This window comes from Biomphalaria glabrata, chromosome 18, assembly GCF_947242115.1.
Source record: "Biomphalaria glabrata chromosome 18, xgBioGlab47.1, whole genome shotgun sequence".
Taxonomy (NCBI): Eukaryota; Metazoa; Mollusca; class Gastropoda; family Planorbidae; genus Biomphalaria; species Biomphalaria glabrata.
In genome coordinates this window covers 9,410,483-9,434,930 of record NC_074728.1, presented here as the reverse complement: position 1 = coordinate 9,434,930, position 24,448 = coordinate 9,410,483, and the positions used below count along the sequence as shown (strand labels likewise).

Below are 24,448 nucleotides of genomic sequence, written 5' to 3'. Positions count from 1 at the left end.
TGTGGGGACCACTGCGGCTGCATAGATTGCAGTGGCCTAAGACCGGCCCTGCCGATGACTCACGGTTATACCTCAGTACCCTCAGAGGTGTCGCATCTGGCATCTGGTACCGTTTCAAGGGTGAGTGATTGGATGGTTGAGAATAAGCTCAAGATGAACGAAGGCAAGACGGAAATAATGAAGATTGGCACTCGGAACAACGTCTCAAAAGTCGAGAGCACAGATTCTTTTTTATCACGAACTGCCACTTCCGTATGTCCATGTAGTGAGGAATCTTGGAGTTTTCTTCGACTCAAACACTTATCTTTCGACCCACACATATAAGTCAGCTCTGCAAGGGTCTTTATCTTCAGCTGCGCAGATTAGGCCAGATCCTACCATATCTGACAACGGAGTCAACAAAAAAGGCTAACTGTGGCATTCATACTTTCCCGCCTTGACTACTGCAACGCCGTGCTAGCAGGTATACCTGATGACAAAATAGCCAAGCTGCAACGTATACAGAACAACGTCGCTCGAATAGTCCTTAGAAAAACAAGACAAGATTCTGCTACTACTCTCTTGCGCACGCTCCATTGGCTTCCCGTGAAAGCAAGAATCGACTACAAGGTGGCCACACTTTGTCATCAGTGTATATATAACAATGAAATTCCCCAATACCTTAGCGAACTGATCACTCCGTATATCTCTCAGAGAGCCTGCTCTCAATGGACTCAACGCTTCTAGTGGTGCCACGATTCTCCCTCAAAAGCTACGTTCTGCTGGATTTTTCATTTCACGGACTAAAGGCTTGGAACTCACTCCCCAGTGATCTCAGATAACACGCTACTCAACTTTCAAGAAGAACATTAAAACCTACCTGTTAAAAACTTATTTAGATTAGTTTGTCATGTTAGCTCTCGTGTTTGTGTTTGTAATGTTATAACAGTACCTTTAGTCTACATTTCGTTAGTTAACAGCTCTTTATAAATAAAATTATTATTATTATTATTATTATTGTGATAGTTTCTTTGTTGATTATGTCTGTGAAAAAATCTCTTACACTTCTTATGTTTATATGTTTATAAAGTATTTTGTTTCTTCTGACGCCAATAACTTGTACAACGGGAGATAACTTAAGTAACTTCTTTTGAGAATAAAACTAAATATAGATACAATATAAACAAATTTAACTTGAGATGAAATGAAATAAATGTAGAAGACTTCATTAATGATGTAAAATGCCTGAACTCATTACAATAACATGTCTTTTCAGTCTGTCCTTCTGGAGTCGTCTGTCCTATTTAAGACCGCTGACGACAATCATCTTACATCATTCACAACCAATCACTAACCTCTTCCCACCGTCACCACATATAGTTCGTCCATCGTGGTTCGATGATGACCACTTCTGTCATCCAGGGGGCTGAGGGTTTTGCACTGGGGTTTTGTTCCTCCTCCATTTGAAACCTTACACGGTGACCATTCACTGTCATAACTGCTGTCATCCTTTTCGTTTTGCGGTTCTCTAAAGACATCAACCATTTATTTTCTACCATCATGACTTCATCTATTGTGTCCAAATGTGGCTGCCTTTCATCGTCAGACATATCATCTGACACCTGCTGAATTTTCTTTTTGCACATAACGGCAAAATGATGTCTCCTCTTGCACGCTATGCACGTTTTACCCCATGCAGGGCACTTTTCCTTAATGTATTCGTGAATACTTCCACAATACCTGCATTTACCTTCTTGAGGGTGTTGATACTTTCTCAATGACTGGAGAGTTGGCTTGTATTTGTCTCAACTGTTTGTTGGCGGTCTCGTATGCTCTGCAATGTCTCTGCACCTTTCCAATGTGAGATTACTATCTTGTAACAATTTCATTTTGAGGTATTCATGCCTGTCTCTGATTAAGCTTTCTCCCAGGCGTTCATACCTACACGTATTTGCTAGTCTTCTAAGATTTGTAATGTACTTTTCAATGTCCTCGCCTTCTTGCTGTTCACGAGTATTGAAAACATAGCGCTCATAAGTTTCATTCGTTTTTCCAATGCAAAAACTTCCAATTGTTTTCACTATTCTATCTTTCTTTCTTTTCCCTTTGCAATTTCAAGACCTTCATATATATCCATCGCTTTTGTCCCTATAATTGTCAGATTCTTCCGCAAATTTAGTGGCTAACTCATAGTTTCCCCAGCTCCGGTGAAACTTTTGCCAATTAGCGGCCATGTTACCTTCTACCTCGAGTGGCTCGGTTACAGGAAGGAAATTTCTAGCCGCCATTCTAAGGCGTAGCCTGTAATTGTTGTCTATTTATTATTACAAACAACAAACATTTATTGTACCGATTAATGATTACCTCTGATCATTAACACACCGCTGCCACGATGTTGATTCTCAGTCAGCAATAAGCAAAGAACTACCCATAGACTTATATATTATATCTAGACTGGAAACCGGAAATAAATTCTAATCCGCTACTGATCGATTCACAGGCATATCTATATATAGATTTTTATGTACGTAAACTCTTTTTTTCAGGCTCTAATAATTAATAATTATAAATATATATATTTATAACATGTCTAAACTAGTTTGAATTTCTTTTCTTTTTTTCTCAGCTGCTCATGAATTTTGAGATTTTACAGCTAATAGAGGAACAAATTTTATCTGCTTCCACTTAGACAAACAGCATGGAAATGTGCTATTGTAATGAGTAGAAGATATTTGTCATTTAGAGTATCATGCAACAGCTAATTATCAGTCCACACATCTCAAGATGAGGAAAAGAACAGTATAAGCTACATTCATTGATGCATTATTTATACAAAAATGTATAGTCAACCCAGTCATCACTACATTTTTTTATGAAGCCAGTTACAGTTACCATGAAGGGATGAAATTTCAGATAATATTTTGTTTATTTCATGAAATGAGAATAGGCCTACATCAGAAATTGAGATGGTCATCTTCAGTATTTAATGTTTCATCTAAAAATGATAATTATATTAATACATATTTGATGTACAAACAAATGAAAACCATTCAAACACTTTTTTTTGTGAAGTATAGAGGATTAAACTTGTAAGTGTCTGAACAATACTACATCGACATTAACTTATTATTATAGACTTTTTACAGGAATGTATCTTAAGCTGGACTGAAAGAGAAAGTTGCTATAATTTAAATAATAAAATTTAATAGTTTGAACATGTAACTAAAAATTGAATAATGCTAACATTTATTGACAAGTGAATATTGGTAATGATGTGCTTTCTATTTTAATAAGTCAATAATATTAGTAAGAACAATATTATCTTCCCTTTCTTAATATTATAAACACAATATTTCCTGAAAAGATTTTTTTAAATTATAGAAATAATGCTCAAGTCTTTGGAAATGGTAGTTTTCAGAATCATCAAATCAAGGACAACATAGTATTCATGAACTTCCAGCTATCAGCAAGCTCCTAGTAGGTCTTATGGAGCACATTCTTCTTCAACTCAGAGGATCACAGGCACTGGACAAATTCTAGTACTGTTGATGGAATAGAAACAACATACATTAAATTCATAACAAGTCACCAATTCAATCTTAGTTTCATATAGTACCAAACTTCCATATGTTCAAGTCCTTTACGGATAAAATCAATTCTGAAAACATCTAACAAAACAGTTCCTTAAAAAGTATATTAGGAGTATAGTAAAGTATATTAGAGGTTTTACACAAAAAATGCTATGGGAACATATTATGAAACTAAAATATTACAAAAAAAAAGGAATAGTATAATAATAACAATATTTAATCTTTGACATTATATTCAGTAATATTATGAAAATTTAATGAATGATTAAATGCACTTGAAAGTGAAGGGAACAGATTTAAAAAAAAATTCAGGAAATTTTCTGCACAAGCATGCTGAGGTAACCCAAATAAAGAGAGTCATTGAATATTGTGCTGAGTGTTTGAAACATAATTTTTTACTGCATACATTAAATTATAAACATATCTTTGCAAATTTAAAGGGAGAATTTGAAGACAGCTTTTATTCTTTTTGCACTAAGATAAAAGTATTAAATTTTAAGCTGCTCTACTTACTGAAAGGAGGCCTGGTGGCTTAGCGGTAAAGCGCTGGGCTTCCGAACTGGGGACCAGGGTTCAAATCCTGGTGTAGACTGGAATTTTTAATTTGAGTCTGAGTCCACTCAGCTCTAATGGGTACCTGACATTAGTTGGGGAAAGTAATGGCGGTTGGTCACTGTGCTGGCCACATGACACCCTCGTTAACCGTAGGCAACAGAATGGTCAGAAACAGATGATCTTTACATCATCTGCCCTATCGATCACAAGGTCTGAAAGGGAAACTTTACTTTTTTTTTTACTTACTGGAAGTTTCGTAGGAAGAGTTTCTGGCATAACAAGTGAGTTTTGTGGCATTCATCCTATTGATAAACTCTTAGAAATAAGAAAGCATCATTTCTTCTTGAAATATACATCTGCGGAAAAGAAAAGAACAATTGCTTTAAATGTGAGCAATAATAAAATTCTAATTAAATTTTAAAAATCTCCAAAATATTTATAGTGACTTAGTTCAAAGAATTATGTAAAGACTTTCTTTAAGCATTTTCTCAACTCATCTGACATCCTTTTCCACCAAGATAACTGGTTAATCTGTATTTCTAATTGAGAATTGTTGCATAATATATTTAATTCTTATGCAAGAAAGTATAATTTGAAGGAAAACACCTTAGATAACAAAAGAGTGGTATTGGCCTGCATGAGAAAATTATCACTTTAGAAATACCCTGCACAGGCTGGAGGGAATATAATATGTTTTATTTACAACATAACAACAATATTGTGTAAATATTCACCTATAAGTTAGCTTTAAATAAAATAGCACATGGATTCTTACAATTAAAATAGACTTACATAACGTTTAAAAATAAATGATTAATTACTTAAAAACTTACTGTTAAATGTATTTATACAGCTTCTGGCACTGTGTGAAAACTCCTTTGAAAACAATAAGAGCATATTGTGGCAGTATCTGGGTAAATACTTGATTCCACACATTGAATGGTAGCAATAAGAGCCCTTTGGGTACCTTTCAACATCCTTTGTGTACTTCTTTGGTAGTTAAGAGAAAAGTTAAGATCTACAGTGAATAAATAGCACAATTTGGTACCTATTGCCTACTAGAATATGTGAGAATAATGAAAAACGAAAATAGAACCGATTAGAATGTCTAGTCCAATCTAGTACAGTTGTTTATATCTAGGCAAGATATGAGTTGTGATCAAAAGAGCTAGATCTAGTACATGAGTAGGGCCTATGTTAATGGGCATGGCTGTAGACTGTAGATAGTAGTATTGCTCATCAGAAACATTAAATCTGTAGTGTATAAATCACAAATGGGAATAGATCTAGATACAGATTCTAGATCTAGATGATGTCTATTATTATCATATAAAATATAGACATAAACTAGATATAGATTAGAGTCGTTAGTAAAGATAAAGTAGATCTTCAAATAGTTTAAAGAACGATCTGTGACACTGTGAGCCAAGCACTTCCATTCATGATTCACATATGAAGAAGCTAAGGCTAAGGCGCCTAAGGGCTAAGTAAGACGAAGTTTAAGTTAACAAGTCAGGAAGTCAGATTAAAATTAATCATCATGATCAAGGTAAGATGAAGCTGAACATCTAGACTTGAAATTATCCTAGATCTAGTCTAGAGTCAACTAAAGCTAGATTCTATATAATAGGGGGCCTATATAGATTCAATATCTTCATTCTCTGGGTTTATCAGACACACAAAGATGATGAATCTAGAGACTCGACGTTCATAATATTTTTAGTCATAATTTTGTTAAAAGTAATATAGGCATAGCCAGATTTTTTATAAAAACAAATTATTATTTTACAAACTTAAAAATGGGCATTTACATAAATAGTGTTTAGTGTTCTATATATATATATATATATATATATATATATATATATATATATATATATATATATATATATATATATATATATATATGTATATATATATATGTATATATATATATATATATATATATATATATATATATATATATATATATATATATATATATATATATATATATATAGTAGTGTAGTAGTGTGTTGTGTGTAAGTTCGTATTTGTAGATAAAGTTTATAGCCATAGGTCACTACATCTGGGTGAAAGTCTACATGTTTATGTGTACAATCACTTTCTAGTGAAGTAGAGCCTAAATGATTCTAAAATTTTATTGGGCGAATATATTCGAAACAATATCAGATCTTTTTATAGCTTTTAGAAGAATTGGATGTTATTTGGGATTCTAGTTAGTTAAAAAAAACACTAAAAACTTGAAGGCCGAAATTTTTATGCAGATTTTTCAGTTAGTCATACATACATCGTTGATTTTTTTTTATGGTTGATTTTCCATTACTATAGATAAAAATGCACATTATCTTGAAATTAAAATCAAATTGAATAAAAAAAATATTTGTAGATCTGAACAAAAGTTGGTAAAGATGTAAGATTGTAGGCTTAAAATTATTGACTCACTATATTGTTAATTTATTTAGACTGACTCATTCACAGACTTAACTTAGGCCTGTATCACCCATTATATACAAAATTAATAAATGACACTCTCAGAAATGTATTGACTCTTTCAGTAAATCGCTTATCACATTTAAAATATACATTGTAAAAATAATGATAATAATTATCAAATGTGATGAAAAAAAAAAGAAAAACAAATAATCCAAACTGGCAGCACCAATTAGCAGACAATTAATGTCGTAAACAAGAATACACGAAATACAGGCTTGGCTAATTATCTATATTGGCTAAGAAAATCAGTTACAAAGCTTTATAGTCATAGATCTAAGTCACAAATTGATTTGTGCACACTTACCTCTGTAACATCGTATATGACAATTAAGTTTCCATTTATGATTTGCTGTAAAATTGATGGTAAAAATCTTCGGGAATAGTTTCTTTATATAGTAACAAATTCTACCGGAAGTCAATTTACCACGCAACCAAGGACGCCTCGGTGAAAGGAACTTATGCTTAGTTTCCTTAGTGTTGGCAGTCCATGTAATATATAGTCTATGATCTAGATCTAAAAATTAAATTATATGTTACATAGGTTAGGGTTGAAAAAAAAACAGCTTTACTTCTTTTAACTACTTTACAAAACAACGCCTTGATCCAACTTTCTAAAAAATTTTCACGTCATTTTTTTGTAGTGTTATAAAGTCTCCATGTCCAGTCTAGATATAGTATAGAGTAGAGTCACTATTGCGGAACAGTTTGCAGCTACTTTTAGTTTTCAATTTTTTGCTCCGTAATGGTTAGACCTATGGAAATACTAAAAGTATCTAGGCATTGCCCATCCATTTTCCGATAAAAATAGGCGCTTTGTTTAGTTTTTCAACAGATATTTACATTTTACATTCAATTCGACTGAGATATGGGTAGTCACAATTACGGAACAGGATTTTTAAAGAAGTCACAATTGCGGAACAGGGTAAAAATGTCGGAACAAAGCCTATATAAAGCATATATTTTTATTAGTCTAATACTTGAACTCCTTATCCTTTACATTAATTTTATTTTTATTAAAGCTAAAGACACACATTGTCACTTTTTGATTCTTTACCTCTTCTTTAATTGTAATTGACGTCATACTACTCTGATTTTCCTTACAAGGTTTTTTTTCCCACTACTCTTTAATTCTTTTTTGTTATATTAATATATATAGGCCTATATATGGTATTATGATTTTTTCTTTTTGCTGGATGTCTGGTTATCATACATTATATATTATATATAATATTATTCTCTAAATGTTTTTAAATTTATGTATACTAATACAAACTCATATTTAAATTCCGATATCTAAATCACTATGTAAATATTAAGCTAAATGACAGTAAATGCGCAGGTCAAATAAATAACATCTATAGTGTTCCACAATTGTGACTATCTTTAAAAAGGTAAAAACAGGATAAACACCTCCTAATTTTTTAAAAATTGAATTCCTGGTAGATAGCTATGAAATGAAGTTTTTCCTCATCCATTTATAAACCGAAAAATATGTGTATCATGCAGGTGATGTGTCATTATCATTTTTAAAAAGCCTTAAGCCATGGCCTATGCGGTTCTCCTGGTACGTGAAAAATAATGGACGATTCCACACCTGTCAACTTTAACCTGGAGTCAAAATTAATTTTCTGCTGTGAAAGGAAAACCCTTATATTGGAATTGTAGAGAAATGGACCATGCGCAGTACCGTTACAGTACTTTAGCAGAACATTTCAAAATAAAGTAGATTTTAAATAATTTCGACGAGCTGTTCCGCAAACATGCCTGTTCCGCAATAGTGACTTTACTATATATGTCTATGGAACTACATTTAGTGTCATGGCGTAAAACAATACTATATTATATTGAACGCGTGCACCATTGCGCACCATATCAACAGTATGTAAGTATGAAATATGTACACTAGAGCTAGCAGTATCTAATACTTAGATATTGTAAAAAAAAATGCATTCATGTATTTGAAGCTAAAATGTTACACATTTTACACATGAAAGTATTGGGTTCGGTTAGCGTCACTGAACTATATATGTTTAATTCCCACTCTGGTCATTTGATTGTTTAGTTTAGCATCTGAAAATAGGGTAAGAATTGATTTTACGGTTTAACTTTCATATATTACTTTTATATTAACATTTTTATGAAAGCAAATTCAAACAAATACATTGATTAAGTTAAAAGAAAGATTTATTGTACATTATTTGTGCAATGTGAAGTCTATTGAATCTAAATCTCACTTGTTCATTACTCTTCTTCCGCTATGCATGAATAATTTGTATATTTGAGCCAATTGTAGCTGATTGGATTTTGCATCCAGAAAATGAGTTTGGAAGGTGTCACTAGCCAGACATCTCCCAGGGCCAAGATTTCTTGTAGGAATATACCTAGGGCTGAAAACAAAATTTCTTAGGTTAAATAGATTCACTTTTTTCTTTCTCTACTAAAAAGACAATATTACTAGCAGATGCCCAAATTAGATTTACCTATAAAGTCCAAACTGCATTTGCACATACATTTGATTTGAGTTGTTTGTAAAATGTTTGTTATAAAATGTTGTACATGCCCTCACGCAGTACGACGTGGGATGGCAGCTGGCAGGGTATGAACCCTGGACCATGGAGACAACCGAACGCTAGTCCAGCGTGCATACTGCAAGACCAGACAGTCACTTAGGGCTACATACACACCCTAGTTCAGTGTTTCCCAAAGTGTGGTACGCGTACCCCCAGGGGTACGAAAAGAGTTTAGTTACGCGTTGTACCTCATAACTACGCTGATTTTGTTTCAACACGTTTTTTAGTATGTTCAGTTGATAAATGCTTTTAAAGCATTTTTAAACATTAAGTCGAAATAATCGGCTCTCAGATTGAAATAAACAGGGAACCAAATGATGATGACTGATCATCAAAACACACGCCATTTGATTTCCTTCTCATTGCTCTAAATCAATGTCATTTATGACAGAACTAGAAGTAGCTGCCATGATTTGTTCATTCAAACATGAAATGGCCTAAAAACTTAAGGAAGGCCTAAAAAACTTAAGGATGGCCTAAAAAACTTAAGGATGGCCTAAAAACTTAAGGATAGCCTAAAAACTTAAGGATAGCCTAAAAACTTAAGGATGGCCTAAAAACTTAAGGATGGCCTAAAAACTTAAGGATAGCCTAAAAACTTAAGGATGGCCTAAAAACTTAAGGATAGCCTAAAAACTTAAGGATGGCCTAAAAACTTAAGGATAGCCTAAAAACTTAAGGATAGCCTAAAAACTTAAGGATGGCCTAAAAACTTAAGGATGGCCTAAAAATTAAAAAATGGCATAAAAACTTAAGGATGGCATAAAAACTTAACGATGGTCTAAAAACTTAAAGATGGTGTAACATACTGGGGAAATAATTATTTGTAGACCGTGTTTAGTTGCCACTTGCTCCTAAGTTACCAGCTTGACCACTAGACCTGTGTTGTGAATTGGATTTTTTCTGTTAGTGGTCATGTGTCTTGGGGTACTCGTGAGAAGTGTGCTCTGCTCTGGAAATCTTTGGGCCAAGCATATCTTTATTCATTATTGTATTTTATATAATGTATTTGTTAGTAGATATAGCTTCAAATGATTTCCAGGCAGTATATTTTAACACTGATGTTATGTTGAATAGGGTGCTCTTTTAAAATCAATCCCCATTATTATGTAACCTGACTCTTACAAGCAACCTCATTCTAAATGTAACACGGGGGCTCGTCCGGAACATCTCAAGACATTAATTGCATACCTAGAGGTTATACTTAATAAACTAGGAAATACGAGTAGGGACCAATATGCCACTGGACGAACGAGCCAGCACACCTTTAACAATGATCTGTTCATCTAAAATACCTAAACCTAGCTATAATTCTAATTGAATCTTTTTAGCTATACCCGCTAATGGGTAAATTAATTGATCAACATTTTGTTATGTAGAATGGGGTGCTCTTTTAAAATCAATCCCCATTATTATGTAACATGGGGTACTCTTACAAGCAACCTCATGCAATTTGTAACATGAGGGCTCGTCACATTTCATAATGAGTCCTCTATCTTTATATGTTTGTATGTGACAGATAGCCTAAAAACTTAAAGATGGCCTAAAAACTTAAGGATGGCCTAAAAATTAAAGATGGCATAAAAACTTAAGGATGGCCTAAAACTTAAGGATGGCCTAAAAACTTAAGGATGGCCTAAAAACTTAAGGATGGCCTAAAAATTAAAGATGGCATAAAAACTTAAGGATGGCCTAAAAACTTAAGGATGGCATACAAATTAAAGATGGCCTAAAAACTTAGGGATGGCCTAAAAACTTAAGGATGGCATACAAAATTAAAGATGGCCTAAAAACTTAAGGATGGCCTAAAAACTTAAGGATGGCATACAAATTAAAGATGGCCTAAAAACTTAAGGATGGCATAAAAAATTAAAGATGGCCTAAAAACTTAAGGACGGCATAAAAAATTAAAGATGGCCTAAAAACTTAAGGATGGCATAAAAAATTAAAGCTGGCCTAAAAACTTAAGGATGGCATAAAAAATTAAAGATGGCATAAGAAATTAAGGCAAGCTTTGTTCATTTGGGTCCCAGCTGGTTTGTCAATGAGCTGAGAAACTAAACTGGGTGAAACCAAATAAATATTTAAAAATAAATGAAAGTGAAAAGTAAATATTTGTATGTTGTTTATTTACATTTGATTGAAAACTTTGTATAAGTGTGCTAGGCCTATCTTATCTTCTTATCTTATATAATACAGACGTTACTTTAAAAAAAAAGAAGATGATTACGTCCCGTCCTACGCGTCATGCATTTACTCATGCATGTTACAACCCCTTCCATGCTCTGGACTGACGTTCAGTGGTCACGAGGGTCCCAGTTCGAACCCTGCCCGCTGCGGAAGGTTTAGGCTAGGATGTAATTATCTTCAGAATCTTAAGGTGCATACGAAACATGTAAAACATTTTACAAGCTAGGTCAAAGATATAGATCTAGTCTTTCTATAGACATTGATTTCCATTGCCTGAAGTGTGACTGCTAACGAGCTAGTCGAGGGAAGATGTCATTCATACATTGAGCATAACATTTTCATTCCGTTTTTTTTTTGGTTTACAAACTGAAGCGTACACATTGTCACTCTACTTATGGCATAACTAATAACTTTAAAATTAAAATGGTAGCAAAAAACAAAATGTAGTCTTTGGCTAGGAGGACGAGGAAGGAGAGAATGGGCACCTCTGTCTTACACCTGTCTCGATAAGGAACTAATGATTAAGAACTAAGAACTACTTCCATTGTGTCTAAATGTTTAGAAAAATTGGTTAAAATGTTTCTTCTGAATGATCTTTGTAATAAGTTAGACCCTTTACAATTTGCTTACCAAAAGGGTAAAGGTGTAGACGATGCCATCCTAAATATTTTAAACTGTGTCTACAAACATCTGGACTTACCGAACACTTATGTAAGATTGCTCTTTACGGATTTCTCATCAGCTTTTAACACTATACAACTTCATTTACTCATTGAAAAGATGAAAGCGTTGCAGATTAGTCCATACATAATACTATGGGCTAATGAATTTTTGACCCAGAGAGCTCAGAGGGTTAGGGTAAACAATGTTATATCTAATGAACGCATAGTTAACACAGGGGCGCCCCAGGGGGCTGTAACATCGCCATTGTGGTTCATTTTGTACACCAATGATTTTCAATCCGATAGTTCTTGTTGCTCCTTCACAAAATTCGCTGATGATGCGGCTCTTCTTGCCCTGCTCTCAAAGAGCTCAGACGTAAATGAGTATTTCAAAGAACTAGAACACATTGAGGAATACTGTAAAGATAATTTTTTATTATTAAATGTAAAAAAAACCAAAGAAATGATAATCGATTTTCGTAGGGACACGAAGGGAAATGATATTGTTTCTGTAGCTGGAGAGACTATTGAAATTGTGCAAACCTTTAAATACCTTGGTACTATCCTAGACAATAAACTAAATTTTACTGCAAATACTGATTATATCAGCAAAAAAGGGCAGCAAAGATTACGACTACTAAGAAAACTGTCCTCGTTTAATGTTAGCGAAAAGGCCTTGGCTATGTTTTATCACGCTCACATCTGCAATATTTTAAGTTTCAATATCACTGCCTGGTATGGCAATCTGAGCATTAAAAATAAAAATAAACTTAATAGAATCCTAAATGCTGCTGGCAAAATCATTGGCAAAAAACAAACCCCATTTGGGCAGTTGTTTGAGACAAACATCTATAAAAAAGCTAACAAGATCCTCGAAATAAAGAATCACCCTTTGTGTCAGGATTTTGTGATTTTACCATCACAAAAGAGATACAAGACACCGATAGCAAAGACAAACAGACACAAACACTCTTTTGTTCCCCTGGCAATCAAATCATTAAATAAGAACAATCTGGTATAAACTTTGTCACATGTAAATTATGAGTGCGTCTGGTGTGAATGTACACTTTGGTTTCTTATAGTTATAATGTTTTTTGTTTGGTGTAATGCACAAATTGTAAGACAAATTTCCTTACGGATAATAAAGATTATTATTATTATTATTATTATTATTATTATTATTATGATAAAGAGCTAATGATAAACAACTATGTTTTCCCTAATCTTCCGTCTTAATGCAGCAGCTAGAAAATAGATCGACTGTATAGGTTTATATGTATAGGTTTCGTAGGTTTCGTAGGTTGTGGACGAATTTTTCAGGGAAGCCATATTCTTTAACTATTCGGTATTCCATGGCGTGAACAGAATCGAATGGAGGACTTGGCCTCAGAATTCAAACCTCTGCTGCCTCTTAAAACATGGAAAAGCTTCGGGAGTCAACCCAAGGGAAAAATCAGGAATCGGCGACCTTTTGGACGCTTGCAGCTTTACACTCTGGCAGTGGGTGCGACGCAGCTGATCCCAAACAATATCGGCACTTGCCATTCCTATGGCCACTTGACCACCCCGCCCCCATACCTGCATAAAAAGGATAGTTTTTATATCTGTTACTTCAGAATTTAGTAAAAAGTTAGTATCTTCTTCTCTTTCGTAGTGCCACTAGGATTGCATCATGGTTTCAGATATAAACGATTTATATTTGAGATAAAAAACGGGTCACAATTCGATGACTAAGACCACAATGTAAACATTTCACAGTTGACAAGTTACCTTCCAAAGCGGTTTCATACTTCAAGAACATTGAGGCGTGGGAGAACAGGTGCATTGGGACACGCTGAGCGTAAAACTTGTTGAAGTTATTCCTGTGTGAAAGAACAATTAGTCATAGTTCACATAGTATTGATGTGCTGAAACATCGTCCCATAGTATTGATGTTCTGAAATAATGTCCATTTATTTATCAACGAAGGAATATTGACATTATCATATCGATCATGTCAATATTGGATTCCATACCTTTCAATATCACCTATGTACAAACAGATACAGTAACAGACACTGTATAGTCAGTATTCAATACATGCTACAAACAAAGGTAATCAGCTCTGGTACTATGTAAATCTAAAAGGTCAAATTACCTATAATATGCTACAAACAATGGTAATCAGCTCTAGTACTATGTAAATCTAAAAAGGTCAAATTACCTATAATATGCTACGAAATCATCCACCGTGCCAGTGAAGTCGTTCCCTTTGACGGTGCATCCGTCGATCATACCACAGCTGAAGCCGTTGCTGCCTACCCAGCTGTTCATGGGGATCTCCCAGAGTCCAGGATGTTGGCGGGCTGGGCATGGGCGATTCGGACACCTAACGATATACAAACATTTAGTGTAAGTCTTCTTAAGGAAAGATGAAGAAAACAACACGCAGGTAGCACTAGCTAGCAGTCAGTGGTCCTCTGCATATAGCAAAAACAAATTAGCAGACAAATATCCTTCACATTAGATAAGTGATCTCCCAGAGTCCATGATGTTGGCGGGCTGGGCATGGGCGATTCGGACACCTAACGATATACAAACATTTAGTGTGGGTCTTCTTAAGGAAAGATGTGAAGAAAACAACACGCAGGTAGCACTAGCTAGCAGTCAGTGGTCCTCTGCATATAGCAAAAACAAAGTAGCAGACAAATATCCTTCACATTAGATAAGTCAATAAAAAAAAGACATTTGGCTGCAAGTAGCATACTATTTATCCTAGATTTTATGGTACTACATTAGGTTGCACCATAATTGCTACTTACTGTAGCACAAGTAGCATACCATTTATCCTAGATTTTATGGTGCTACATTAGGTTGCACCATAGTAGCTACTTAATATAGCACATTAGTGGCTAAAAGTAGCATACGATTTATCCTAGCATTTAAGAAGCTGCATTAGGTTGAACCATAGTTGGTACTTAATGTAGCACAGTATTTGCCATAAGTAGCATACATTTATCCAAGCACTGATATGCTAAATGTTAATTGCGGGCCCCTGCTAGGCACAGGACCCATTGGTCCTCATTCACCAATCGTAAACAAACAACATTTAGTCACGTGATAATATTGATAAAACAACGGAAAAAAATGTCAAGTGATAACCATTGTGTATTAAAAATTAGATCGTAATTTGTATAGAAGAGATAGAGAATTACGTGGCTAAATGTTGTCTGTTTACGATTGGTGAATGAGGTCCATTTAGAGCAATCGGTCAAATCGGCCTGTAGGCATGCCCTGTGTACAAGAGTGTAGGAATACATAGTATAAACTTTGTTTTAATCCAGACTTGGAGATTTCATTACCCGTTGTCATCAATGGGGTAGTCCAGTGTGAATGGCCAGAGTGGGCGTCTACCGACCTGTAGCTCGATATTAGTGATCGTGGAGTCATAGAGGAACTGGTTACTTCTAAGCACATCGTACTGGGTGTCGCCCATGATCTTCAGGTAGGGAGACCGGAAGCCTTTGATGTCGTTTGGTTTAATCTTCGTCTTGTTGACGATCAGGTCACGGAGACCCACAATCTGGTGACCAATGACATTTGCAGCTTTTGTAAATAATAGAAAATATAAAAAGCAAAATAAAAAAAAATTCTTTTAAATAAAAAAAAATATTACAAAGCTTATAGTGTATCGATTAGTTTGGATCAAGCCATGTAATTAAATTTGTTATAGATCTAGATCAGTGATGCTCGACCTTATTTCTTTCTACTTTGGGCATCACCGATTTAGACTAACCAAAATAAATCTTTGCCATTAGAAACACTTTTACCTAACCGCTATTTCATGCTTTTAGATTTCTCAGTACGCTATGATCCTATCACATGTCTGGATCAGTTGGAATAGGGTAGCGGGAGAAAGAGTATCTGGGTATCTGGGTGATCGCTTTTTAAATTATTTATATACAAAAAGGTAGTAAGTAAAGTTCCCCTTTCAGACCTTGTGGTCTTTAGGGCAGATGATGTAAAGGTCATCTGTTTCTGTGGCCAACGGTTAACGAGGGTGTCATGTGGCCAGCACAACGACCAACCGCCTTTACTTTCCCCCAACTAATGTCAGGTACCCATTAGAGCTGGGTGGACTCAGAAGTGCCCAAAGAAATTAAAAATCCCAATCTTCACCAGGATTCGAACCCAGGACCCTCGGTTCGGAAGCCAAGCGCTTTACCGCTCAGACACCGCGCCTCCATACAAAAAGGTGAATGAACCAAATTCGAACTCTTGGGCTAAAGCCTTCTCAGGCTTCTCAAGACAATACATTAACCACTCTGCTAGCGAAGAGCTTATGAACATGGAAGATTTATTGTTTCTATTTCATGTTTGTGTTCATTAAGCTTCAGACGACGATCTCTAAAGCATAAGTCAATGGCTCTATGTCTAAAAAGCCTAGTTCTAAATCTTGACTGCGAATCAAAATTATTCACGAATGCTTAGATCTAGTTGTTAGAATACTCATGTTAGAAGACACTTGTTGCTTCAATTTTGGTGGAAAATTCAAAATGCTTCTAGTCTGGTGATCATGAATGGTCCACGAGAAAACATTCGCGTTATCATCACTTGCATTGAGCTCTGAACAATTTGTTTAAGGAACAAAAGACAATTTATAAGAAACTCGAGCAAAAAGAATCAGTATTACAGCAATGTTTTACAAAGAATTATTTTAATTGTGCAGTTCCTTGCAGCACGGAATTTAGCATTTCATGGCACTGTGGATTATTTGTTTTAACTTAATGATATCGCGGCGACAATTTTCAGTCTTTACAGCGGCTCTCTTTGAAGTTTTGTATCAAATCTTCTTTTTTTTTTCTTTTGGCGCTTCAACACAGCAATGAGAGATCTTGAAAGCTCTTGTTTAAAATCTGAGCTCTTTCAGGAACACGCTCGAAATGCAATATCGACAGTGTGAAAGCGATTTGTTTTCAAAAAGCAGCAGCGTACAAAGCTTCGTTGGACGTGGTAAGAACCAAAGCAAGTCGATTGGCGAAACAACAATCTGTTGAGATTTATCGCCTCAACTGAATATCGTCACGAAAGGAATGTATACACATTAAAAAGTGCAGCCGAGTTCATGGAAAAATTTAACTCTTTCTCTCCTAATTGACAATATCATCGTTGATTTAAACTAATTAAAATAAATTAATGTTTGATTTTATAAACTTTACGTTGTCTTATATAAAAAGAGCATACATTCCCCTTTAATTTGATACCAACAAAAACACAACAACATTTTCTGATAACAAACGAAAACGTTATTGAAACTTCATCATAACATGGGAGTGAAATACTCTTGAACAAAATAAAGAGTTTCGTCATAAACGTGGAGAATAAATACGAAGAGAAAGAGTTAAAGAAACTTTATCTGAATCCGCTCAAATTTCAGCCAGAGAATAGGCTCCAGAATTAGAAACGGAACCTGAGATGAACTCCTATTGGTAGCAAGACTGGAAGGGCTAATCCTCCGTAAAGCTTTAGCGAGAAGCTCTGCCGAGAAACGGAACCAGATAAAATCACTTCTCCAGCTGCCTCAAACTTGAGACGACGAAAAGTGCGCCAACAGTTCGATTACGAAACATTGACGATAGACTGAAGAGAAATATATCGATTGGAAATTTTACAAATGTTTTGTGAGATGAAACAGTTTGGTTGCTGACTACACGTTTGACTTTTGGTCTTTTTGGATCTCAGCACAATGTAACAAAAAAAAAATGGCGAGTTTGACCAAACGATTGAATGAAATGTTGCGCGGATTTGAATATCGCGCTCACCGATGCCTCTGGTTGAAATATTGATCCTAAGGTTTAAGGCTAAGGCTGCATATGCCTACGTTCGGCCTTGGAGAGAGAGAGAGAGAGAGAGAGAAAGAAAGAGAGGAGAGAGAAAGAGAGTAGAGTTAAAGAGAGAGAAAGAAAAAGAGGAGAGAGAAAGAGAGAGAAAGAAAGAGAGGTAAAAAGAGAGAATGAGAGAGAGAGAGAGAGAGAGAGAGAGAGAGAGAAAGGATGTAAAAATGTCACGTACCTCGGAGTACACCTCACTATAGAGGTCTGTATTGCTGACGTGGTTTACAGTGTGGTCAGCTATCTCGTGGCCATAATCATAGAGCGTCTGGACCAATGAATAGTCAGTGTAATTGTGGGTTATGAAGAAAGTGGACCTAGCGGAGTAGGCGTGTAATATTAATCAATCCATCAATGAAATCAATCAAATCAGTCAACCAATAGAATCAATCAAATCAATCAATAAATCACTTAATCAACAAAATTGACATTCAAACAATCAAATCAATCGATTCAATTAATTAATAATTCAATCAAATTAATCAATCAAATCGATCATTCAATAGTCGATCTATTAAATCAATCGATTAAACTAATACAATAAATCAATCTACCAGTTAATCAAATGAATCAATGCATCAAATCAACCAACTAAATGAATCAACCAATTAGCCAATCATATCAATCAAATCAAACCAATCCAATCAATCAATCACTTTGTGGAACGAACTGTTCGCCCTTTCTCCCAACCTTACTTAATGGAACAGTTGTTGGGGTTATACAAGTTCCAATAGTTGTCGATCAGCAACTTCCGGTAGACGCTGGAGTAGACACTGATGGTGACAGCGTCATCAAAGGTCAACAAGACAAACTGAGGCGTCTCCTCCAGTGTGATATTAGGCCTACTTCCGTAGCAGAAACAGTTGGGAATATCGCAGTTACTGGGCGAACACTTGGCTATTGGCGCTGGTGTCGTAGTGCTGGTGGTGCTGGCGTCTGCAATGAAAATGGGATAACCCGTGACAACAGTGAGGTACACAACTGAAAGAGAGGATTCATACGAACAAAGCAACTCCTCTAAGCTAGGCTCTAAATATTTTATCTTCAATCAACGCTCTAGATACAGACACTGTATCTAGAAGTAATCAAACTGCTCGAAAGGCTGTGGCCAACATATTCTCGTGGCGAGTTTGATTTTTTCCCTTGGGGAAAATCACCACACTCCCTAGCCTAGTACTTTATTTTTACACTGCTTAAAGTCTTAACTTTTTATGGCTTTAGTTTGCTGGGGAGGCGGAACAGTGGAGGGAAGTGAAGAGACAATCAAAACGTTGGATCTCCCTCACCAGGGGGCACTGTCAAGGGATGCATTGCGATGGTTCCTACACTGTTTCTATTTTTAGACACACTTTGTAAATTGTAAGGCTCTTTTTTTTTTGTTTGTTTTTAAAGCAGATGAAGATTAATAAACAAGTAAAATATAAAAAAAATACTTTAAAAAAAAAACAAACAAACAAAGAAAATATTAAATGTAATTGATCAATTATTTTGAATCAATTTATTTGATTTATTTGAAACAGATTTAGACTAACAATCTGTTCGATTGGAAATATTTTTGCCAAATGTTGTTTTTTTTTTGTCTCGAGCGATATGATGCTTTTAGCATGCTCAATTCGTTAAGGCTCAATCAGTTGTGTACTCTTGGATGGGGGTGGGGGGATAGGATGGGGTATTTGGGAGAAGGTTTCAGTGATGGCTTCCTAAAATGAAATTTTAAAAAGTTGTTCAACTTGAACGGACTCTGTGACTGCAATGTCCCCAAGCCAGCCAAGAGCTTATGAAAATAGAAGGTTTTATAGATTGTTAGTTTTAAATCTTTAAGCGACGACCTAGTTCTCTACACAAAGCTTATCTCCCTTTAGCTAGTACTCTCTCTATAAAATTAATTAGTTACGCCTAATTGATAAAATGATTGGTCATTTTTATCGATTGATTTATGTTTTGTTAGGGGCAAGGTAATTGTCCAAAACAGAGTGTACGAAATTCTATCGGGACAGACAGAGTGAGACTAGGAGTCGATAAAAGTTTTGTAAACAGTTCAAAATAAAACTATCGTGAGAAAGCATGGGGACGACTGGTCTCGGGTTCATACCACGATGAAAGCTGTGATTTTGAACTCTAGTATTTTTCGGACGCCCTAGAGTCCTGCAAACAAGAATGAGAACCTGACATTTGTTGTGTAAAGTAAATGCAGTTGGTCATTATGCTGGCTACATGATACTCTCCTTAATCGTAGGCCACAGAAATAGATGACCTTTACATCATCTGCCCTATAGACCTCATGGTCTGAAAGGGGAACTTGACTATTTTCCTTTTGGAACAATGGCTGCGTATAAAACCCCAGTGCAGCTGTATCAGGAGGTAAGGAGAATTTATAGTCACCTGAAACTGGCTTAGTTGGGACTTGAGAGAATGCTTGGTCGGGATCACAGTTGAATGCTTGTGGCCAGTTGCAGATTTTGTTTTGATTGTCCCACCTAAAATACAAAACAAGGAATAGAAAAAAAAGGATAAAAAAAAAAAAAAAAAAAAAACAATCTAAGGGAAAGAACCGCTAATTACTGCAATTTATCTGAAAATCACAGGACTTAGCTACCTTCTTGCTATATAAAACAAAATTAATTAATTACTTCTAAGTAATTAACTTTTTGGTTTATTTTTGGATTGATTCGTGGATTGTTATCGCTGATTAATTATGCAAAATTTCAACTTGATCCTATAATGGGGAGTGGGAGAAAAGAAAGTGTCAAAACGTAATAAGGGGACTAAGTCTCTCTCTATATATATACATTTATATTTTTATATATTTATAGCATTTGTTCCCCTTATTTTGGAAAAAATAATTAATAACCAACAATTAATTATCTAATTGTTTAATAAGCTTTGCTGCTGCACATAAAAAATATATATGTGTGTCATATGCGAATAGCCCACATTTTCAGTAAAAGAAATTACAAAAGTCATTTCTCTATAGAAGAAGTTACGAAAGTTATACGATTTAAAACAACAGACCTATATATACTACAATAAATATAGGTATTTGCTCTCTATTTTCGATTCATTCAGATGATCAATACTGTACTATTACACACCAAGCATGAGATTTTAGAAAAAAAACAGGTTCGATTTTTGTGTAACGCTATTCGCCGTATAGATCTAAATTAGGCCTACATCTCTTTATTAGTATAATTAAATCTTTATATTAAAATCTGTATGAATGCGTTGGTAATATGGTAGATCTAAGCCTTAACCATTGAAATAATTTCTTCCAACCAATCAAATATTTTCCTATCAAGCATTATACCGAGGTTGACCTTAACCTTGACTTGAGTTTATTTTAAATTAATATTTTAATATTTTAAATTAATACTTGACATTGATACGTGACATTTTGTTTACTATCAATAATCTTTTTTGCTCAGTTGCACAATTATTTAATTAAAAAAAAATATAACTTTCGAAAAAACAAACAAACTCGAGACAGCTCGAGTCAGCTTGAGACAGCTTATGATCTTATGATCCTAACCCAAAGACCGAAGGATACACATTTGAGTCCATAAGTAGGCCTAAAGCTATTGCCAAGGACAGGCGTAGACGTCGATAAGAAAGATTAAACCGACCCTAGCACTCTCAGCACTGATTATGCTATAAAGTTGCACTACATATAAACGAAAATGATGACAATTACTTTATGTTACAAGGTGACGTGGTGGCTGAGTGGTTTGTCGTTGTGCCGGCCTCAGGACAGCCTCGTTAACAGTGGGCCATACATAAAAACAGATGACTTTTACATCATCTACCCCATAGACCACAAAGGTGAACTTTGCATTGTGTTACCAGAAAAGGGCCTAGAAATGTGATTCTACAGTGCCAAAACAAAGTGCCAAAACAAAGTAAACAAAAATTAAAAAAAAATATTATTAGATATTTCCAGGAAAAACTAAACAATGTCAAATACGCTGAATTAGACCATTCTTCAATCCCAGTGGCGCTACTACAGCCTGTTGGAGAGCTCTGGCCTGCTTCAACACATCCCTCTATAATTTCACAGTTTTCAAACTAAATACAATAAGAGAGTTTCAATGTTTACAAGTTCCAATGGATGACAGCTGATCTTAGCGTCGAAAATCCCATATTACCGTTAGCTAAGTTTCCCTATTGGCTTTTTAAAAAAGTTTTAAGTCCAAGAGTGAAGGTCTTAAAAATTATTTTGTTTAAAATATAGGTATATTGGAAATTCTGCTGAGTTGAAAACCTAATCACGGTAATCTGTTCTATATTTTCAAATTTTAAGATCCCCGTTTACGCTGTATACATAGAATACAGGAAGAGAGAAATAAAAAAAAAAAGAAGAGTCACCAATAGGAAGAAATGTAGTGGCTAATTTCGCTATAATGGAACGGTTGAACCTAAAGACAGACGTAATAAACTGAAAAGAGGAAAATTGGGAATGATTTTAAACTAAATGTATACAACCAAAGATGTTAATCCTGTACCTGTAGCGCTAAAAAAAAGTTTTTATAAGCTTTTAAAAATGTAAAGCCTGTCTATACATCCGTATCCTGAACACCGGATACTCCAGGGAACAGTACCAGGGAAAAGAAGAGGAGGCAGACAGCGACGGGAAGACAACATAAAGGTATGGACGAGCCTGATTCTATCAAAGGCAAAAGACAGGGAAGAATGGTGAAAGACTCTCAAGAGATATTGTGTGGTGCCCCATCGGGTCCAACAGACTAAGGTATAGGTCAGCGGTTCTCAACCTTTTTTGTTCAGCGACCCCTTTTTACAATTTTCCACTATGCATCGACCTCGCAGCCGAAAAATCATGTTTTTGATAATGTTAGAATCACCAAATGACTAGTAATAACTGAAATTGTAATTTTATAACTTGGCATTTATGTACTTTTATATAGTGACCAACCTATTCATGTTTTTTCTACTTATGTGCTACATGGAAACGGGGAGTTTCGTCCCACCTTTTGATGGATAGTACTTTAAACTGTTTCAAATAATTACTTATGCTGCGGACTGCGACAGTTACAGAATTTGGAATGATTATGATTCCGTTGTTCGCATCATCTATTCTCGAATGACAATTATATGTAAAAAAAAAAAAAAAAAAAAAAGTAGCTACCCAAGAAACATTTTGCACAATGTCGAGGATTTTTTTTATACAAAAATCTATTTTTTTTCCGATGGTCTTAGGCGAGGCGACCCCTGGAAATTTTTGATTCGACCCCCAAGGGGGTCGCGACCGACAGGTTGAGAACCACTGGTATAGGTGAAGGTGATTTATCTGGTCATACTGGTATGAAATATTGCAACTATTGGATCTAGACAAACGGACAATTTTATAAATACATTTACTTTACCTCAGACTGTTGCAAGTTACATTGGTCAACATGCCGGACACACAGCGCCAGACATTTCTTCCAAGTTCAGCAGACGACTCGCCGGCTTCCAAAGCTTTGCAGGCGTACTCGTTGTCTTGGAGATTTCTGACGCCGTTGCTTGTCGCTGCATTGTAGCAGACGGCTGCTGCAGTGGACAGCATTAAACAGGAGAAAACTATGACTTTAAATGACATCTTGCTTCGTTGTTTTTATTTCGACACTATTTTCTTCTATTTCTAAAACGAGTGACTCTATTTTATTTCTTGAGTCTTTTTTTTCTTTGAGAAAGCTAGATCTAGCTACTTTTTCAGCACTATACTCCCAGATTTAGCACATGTTTATCCTAGACGATGTACTTAAACATGAAGTGACGTCTGGCTTTATGTTGCATTATATACCTTAGCTTTCATAAAATCGGGGGCAGAAGTTTCGCCTAAGCTAAATTTAAATATGGAGTCTAAGGGCGCAGCTGACAACGAAGGTGTGTTCGTGTAGGATCTGATCTGATAAAACAATAGGACAGGTAGGTTCGAGTCACGTGACTGAGATCCCACTGATACTAAAAGGGTCAAAGGGAGCGGGGAAAAATATTTTCAGTATTTTGGGTTAATTTAAAAATTAACTCCCCCCCCCCCACCCCAGCTTTGAGCTTAACAGCATGAATGCAGTTTTGATTTTATTTTAACATGATAGCATACTTAGATAAAAATAAAAAGCCTGTCGCGGCATTAGTGTGCACCAAAAGGAAGACAAAACTGTTAAAATTATCTCCCTTTACTAACCTTGGATAAAATGTAAATTTACTAAAATTAAAAGATTTAAAGTGACGCAAGCGCAGTAAACCGAACGGTTATTCTAACAGTCAATAAACATGACTAGGTTAGCTGTGAATAGGGCTTCGTAAGTAATAAATAGATTTAGATCAAGCTTTAATTTGGATTATAACACATTTTAATTTAGAAAAAAGATTAATTGTATAAACCAGACAGTGACCCATTTCTTTTATTAGAATACACATTTTAGGTACATAGGAACTGACGGAGTTGCCTTCCCGTGCCCTCCAGGATGTAGGTCTAGAAGACATATAGGTAGTTTCTTGTCTAATTAATTGTTCTGCAACAAGGAAAGGCACAATGACCT

At 35.2% G+C, this 24,448-nt stretch overlaps 1 protein-coding gene and 1 long non-coding RNA gene across 3 annotated transcripts; both read right to left on the bottom strand.

Annotated features, from left to right (window-relative positions):
- Positions 1 to 3,352: 3,352 nt before the first annotated feature.
- Positions 3,353 to 7,105, bottom strand: LOC129924070 (uncharacterized). 2 transcript variants are annotated; one of them, XR_008775985.1, is made up of 4 exons: positions 6,925 to 7,105; positions 4,958 to 5,114; positions 4,371 to 4,480; positions 3,353 to 3,521 (listed from the first exon to the last, which is right to left on the bottom strand). It is a non-coding gene; the product is annotated as an uncharacterized LOC129924070 (long non-coding RNA). The 2 variants fall into 2 exon arrangements; XR_008775984.1 differs by lacking the exon at positions 6,925 to 7,105 and having other exon boundaries at positions 4,958 to 5,783.
- A 1,681-nt stretch (positions 7,106 to 8,786) lies between these two features.
- On the bottom strand, positions 8,787 to 23,758 carry LOC106069833 (chitin deacetylase 7-like). Its single transcript, XM_056017312.1, has 8 exons — positions 23,288 to 23,758; positions 20,295 to 20,389; positions 18,608 to 18,848; positions 18,094 to 18,229; positions 15,384 to 15,604; positions 14,246 to 14,410; positions 13,813 to 13,904; positions 8,787 to 9,007 (listed from the first exon to the last, which is right to left on the bottom strand). The coding sequence occupies exons 1-8, from the start codon at positions 23,500 to 23,502 to the stop codon at positions 8,862 to 8,864; spliced, it is 1,311 nt and encodes a 436-aa protein (XP_055873287.1). The 5' UTR covers positions 23,503 to 23,758; the 3' UTR covers positions 8,787 to 8,861.
- Positions 23,759 to 24,448: the final 690 nt, after the last annotated feature.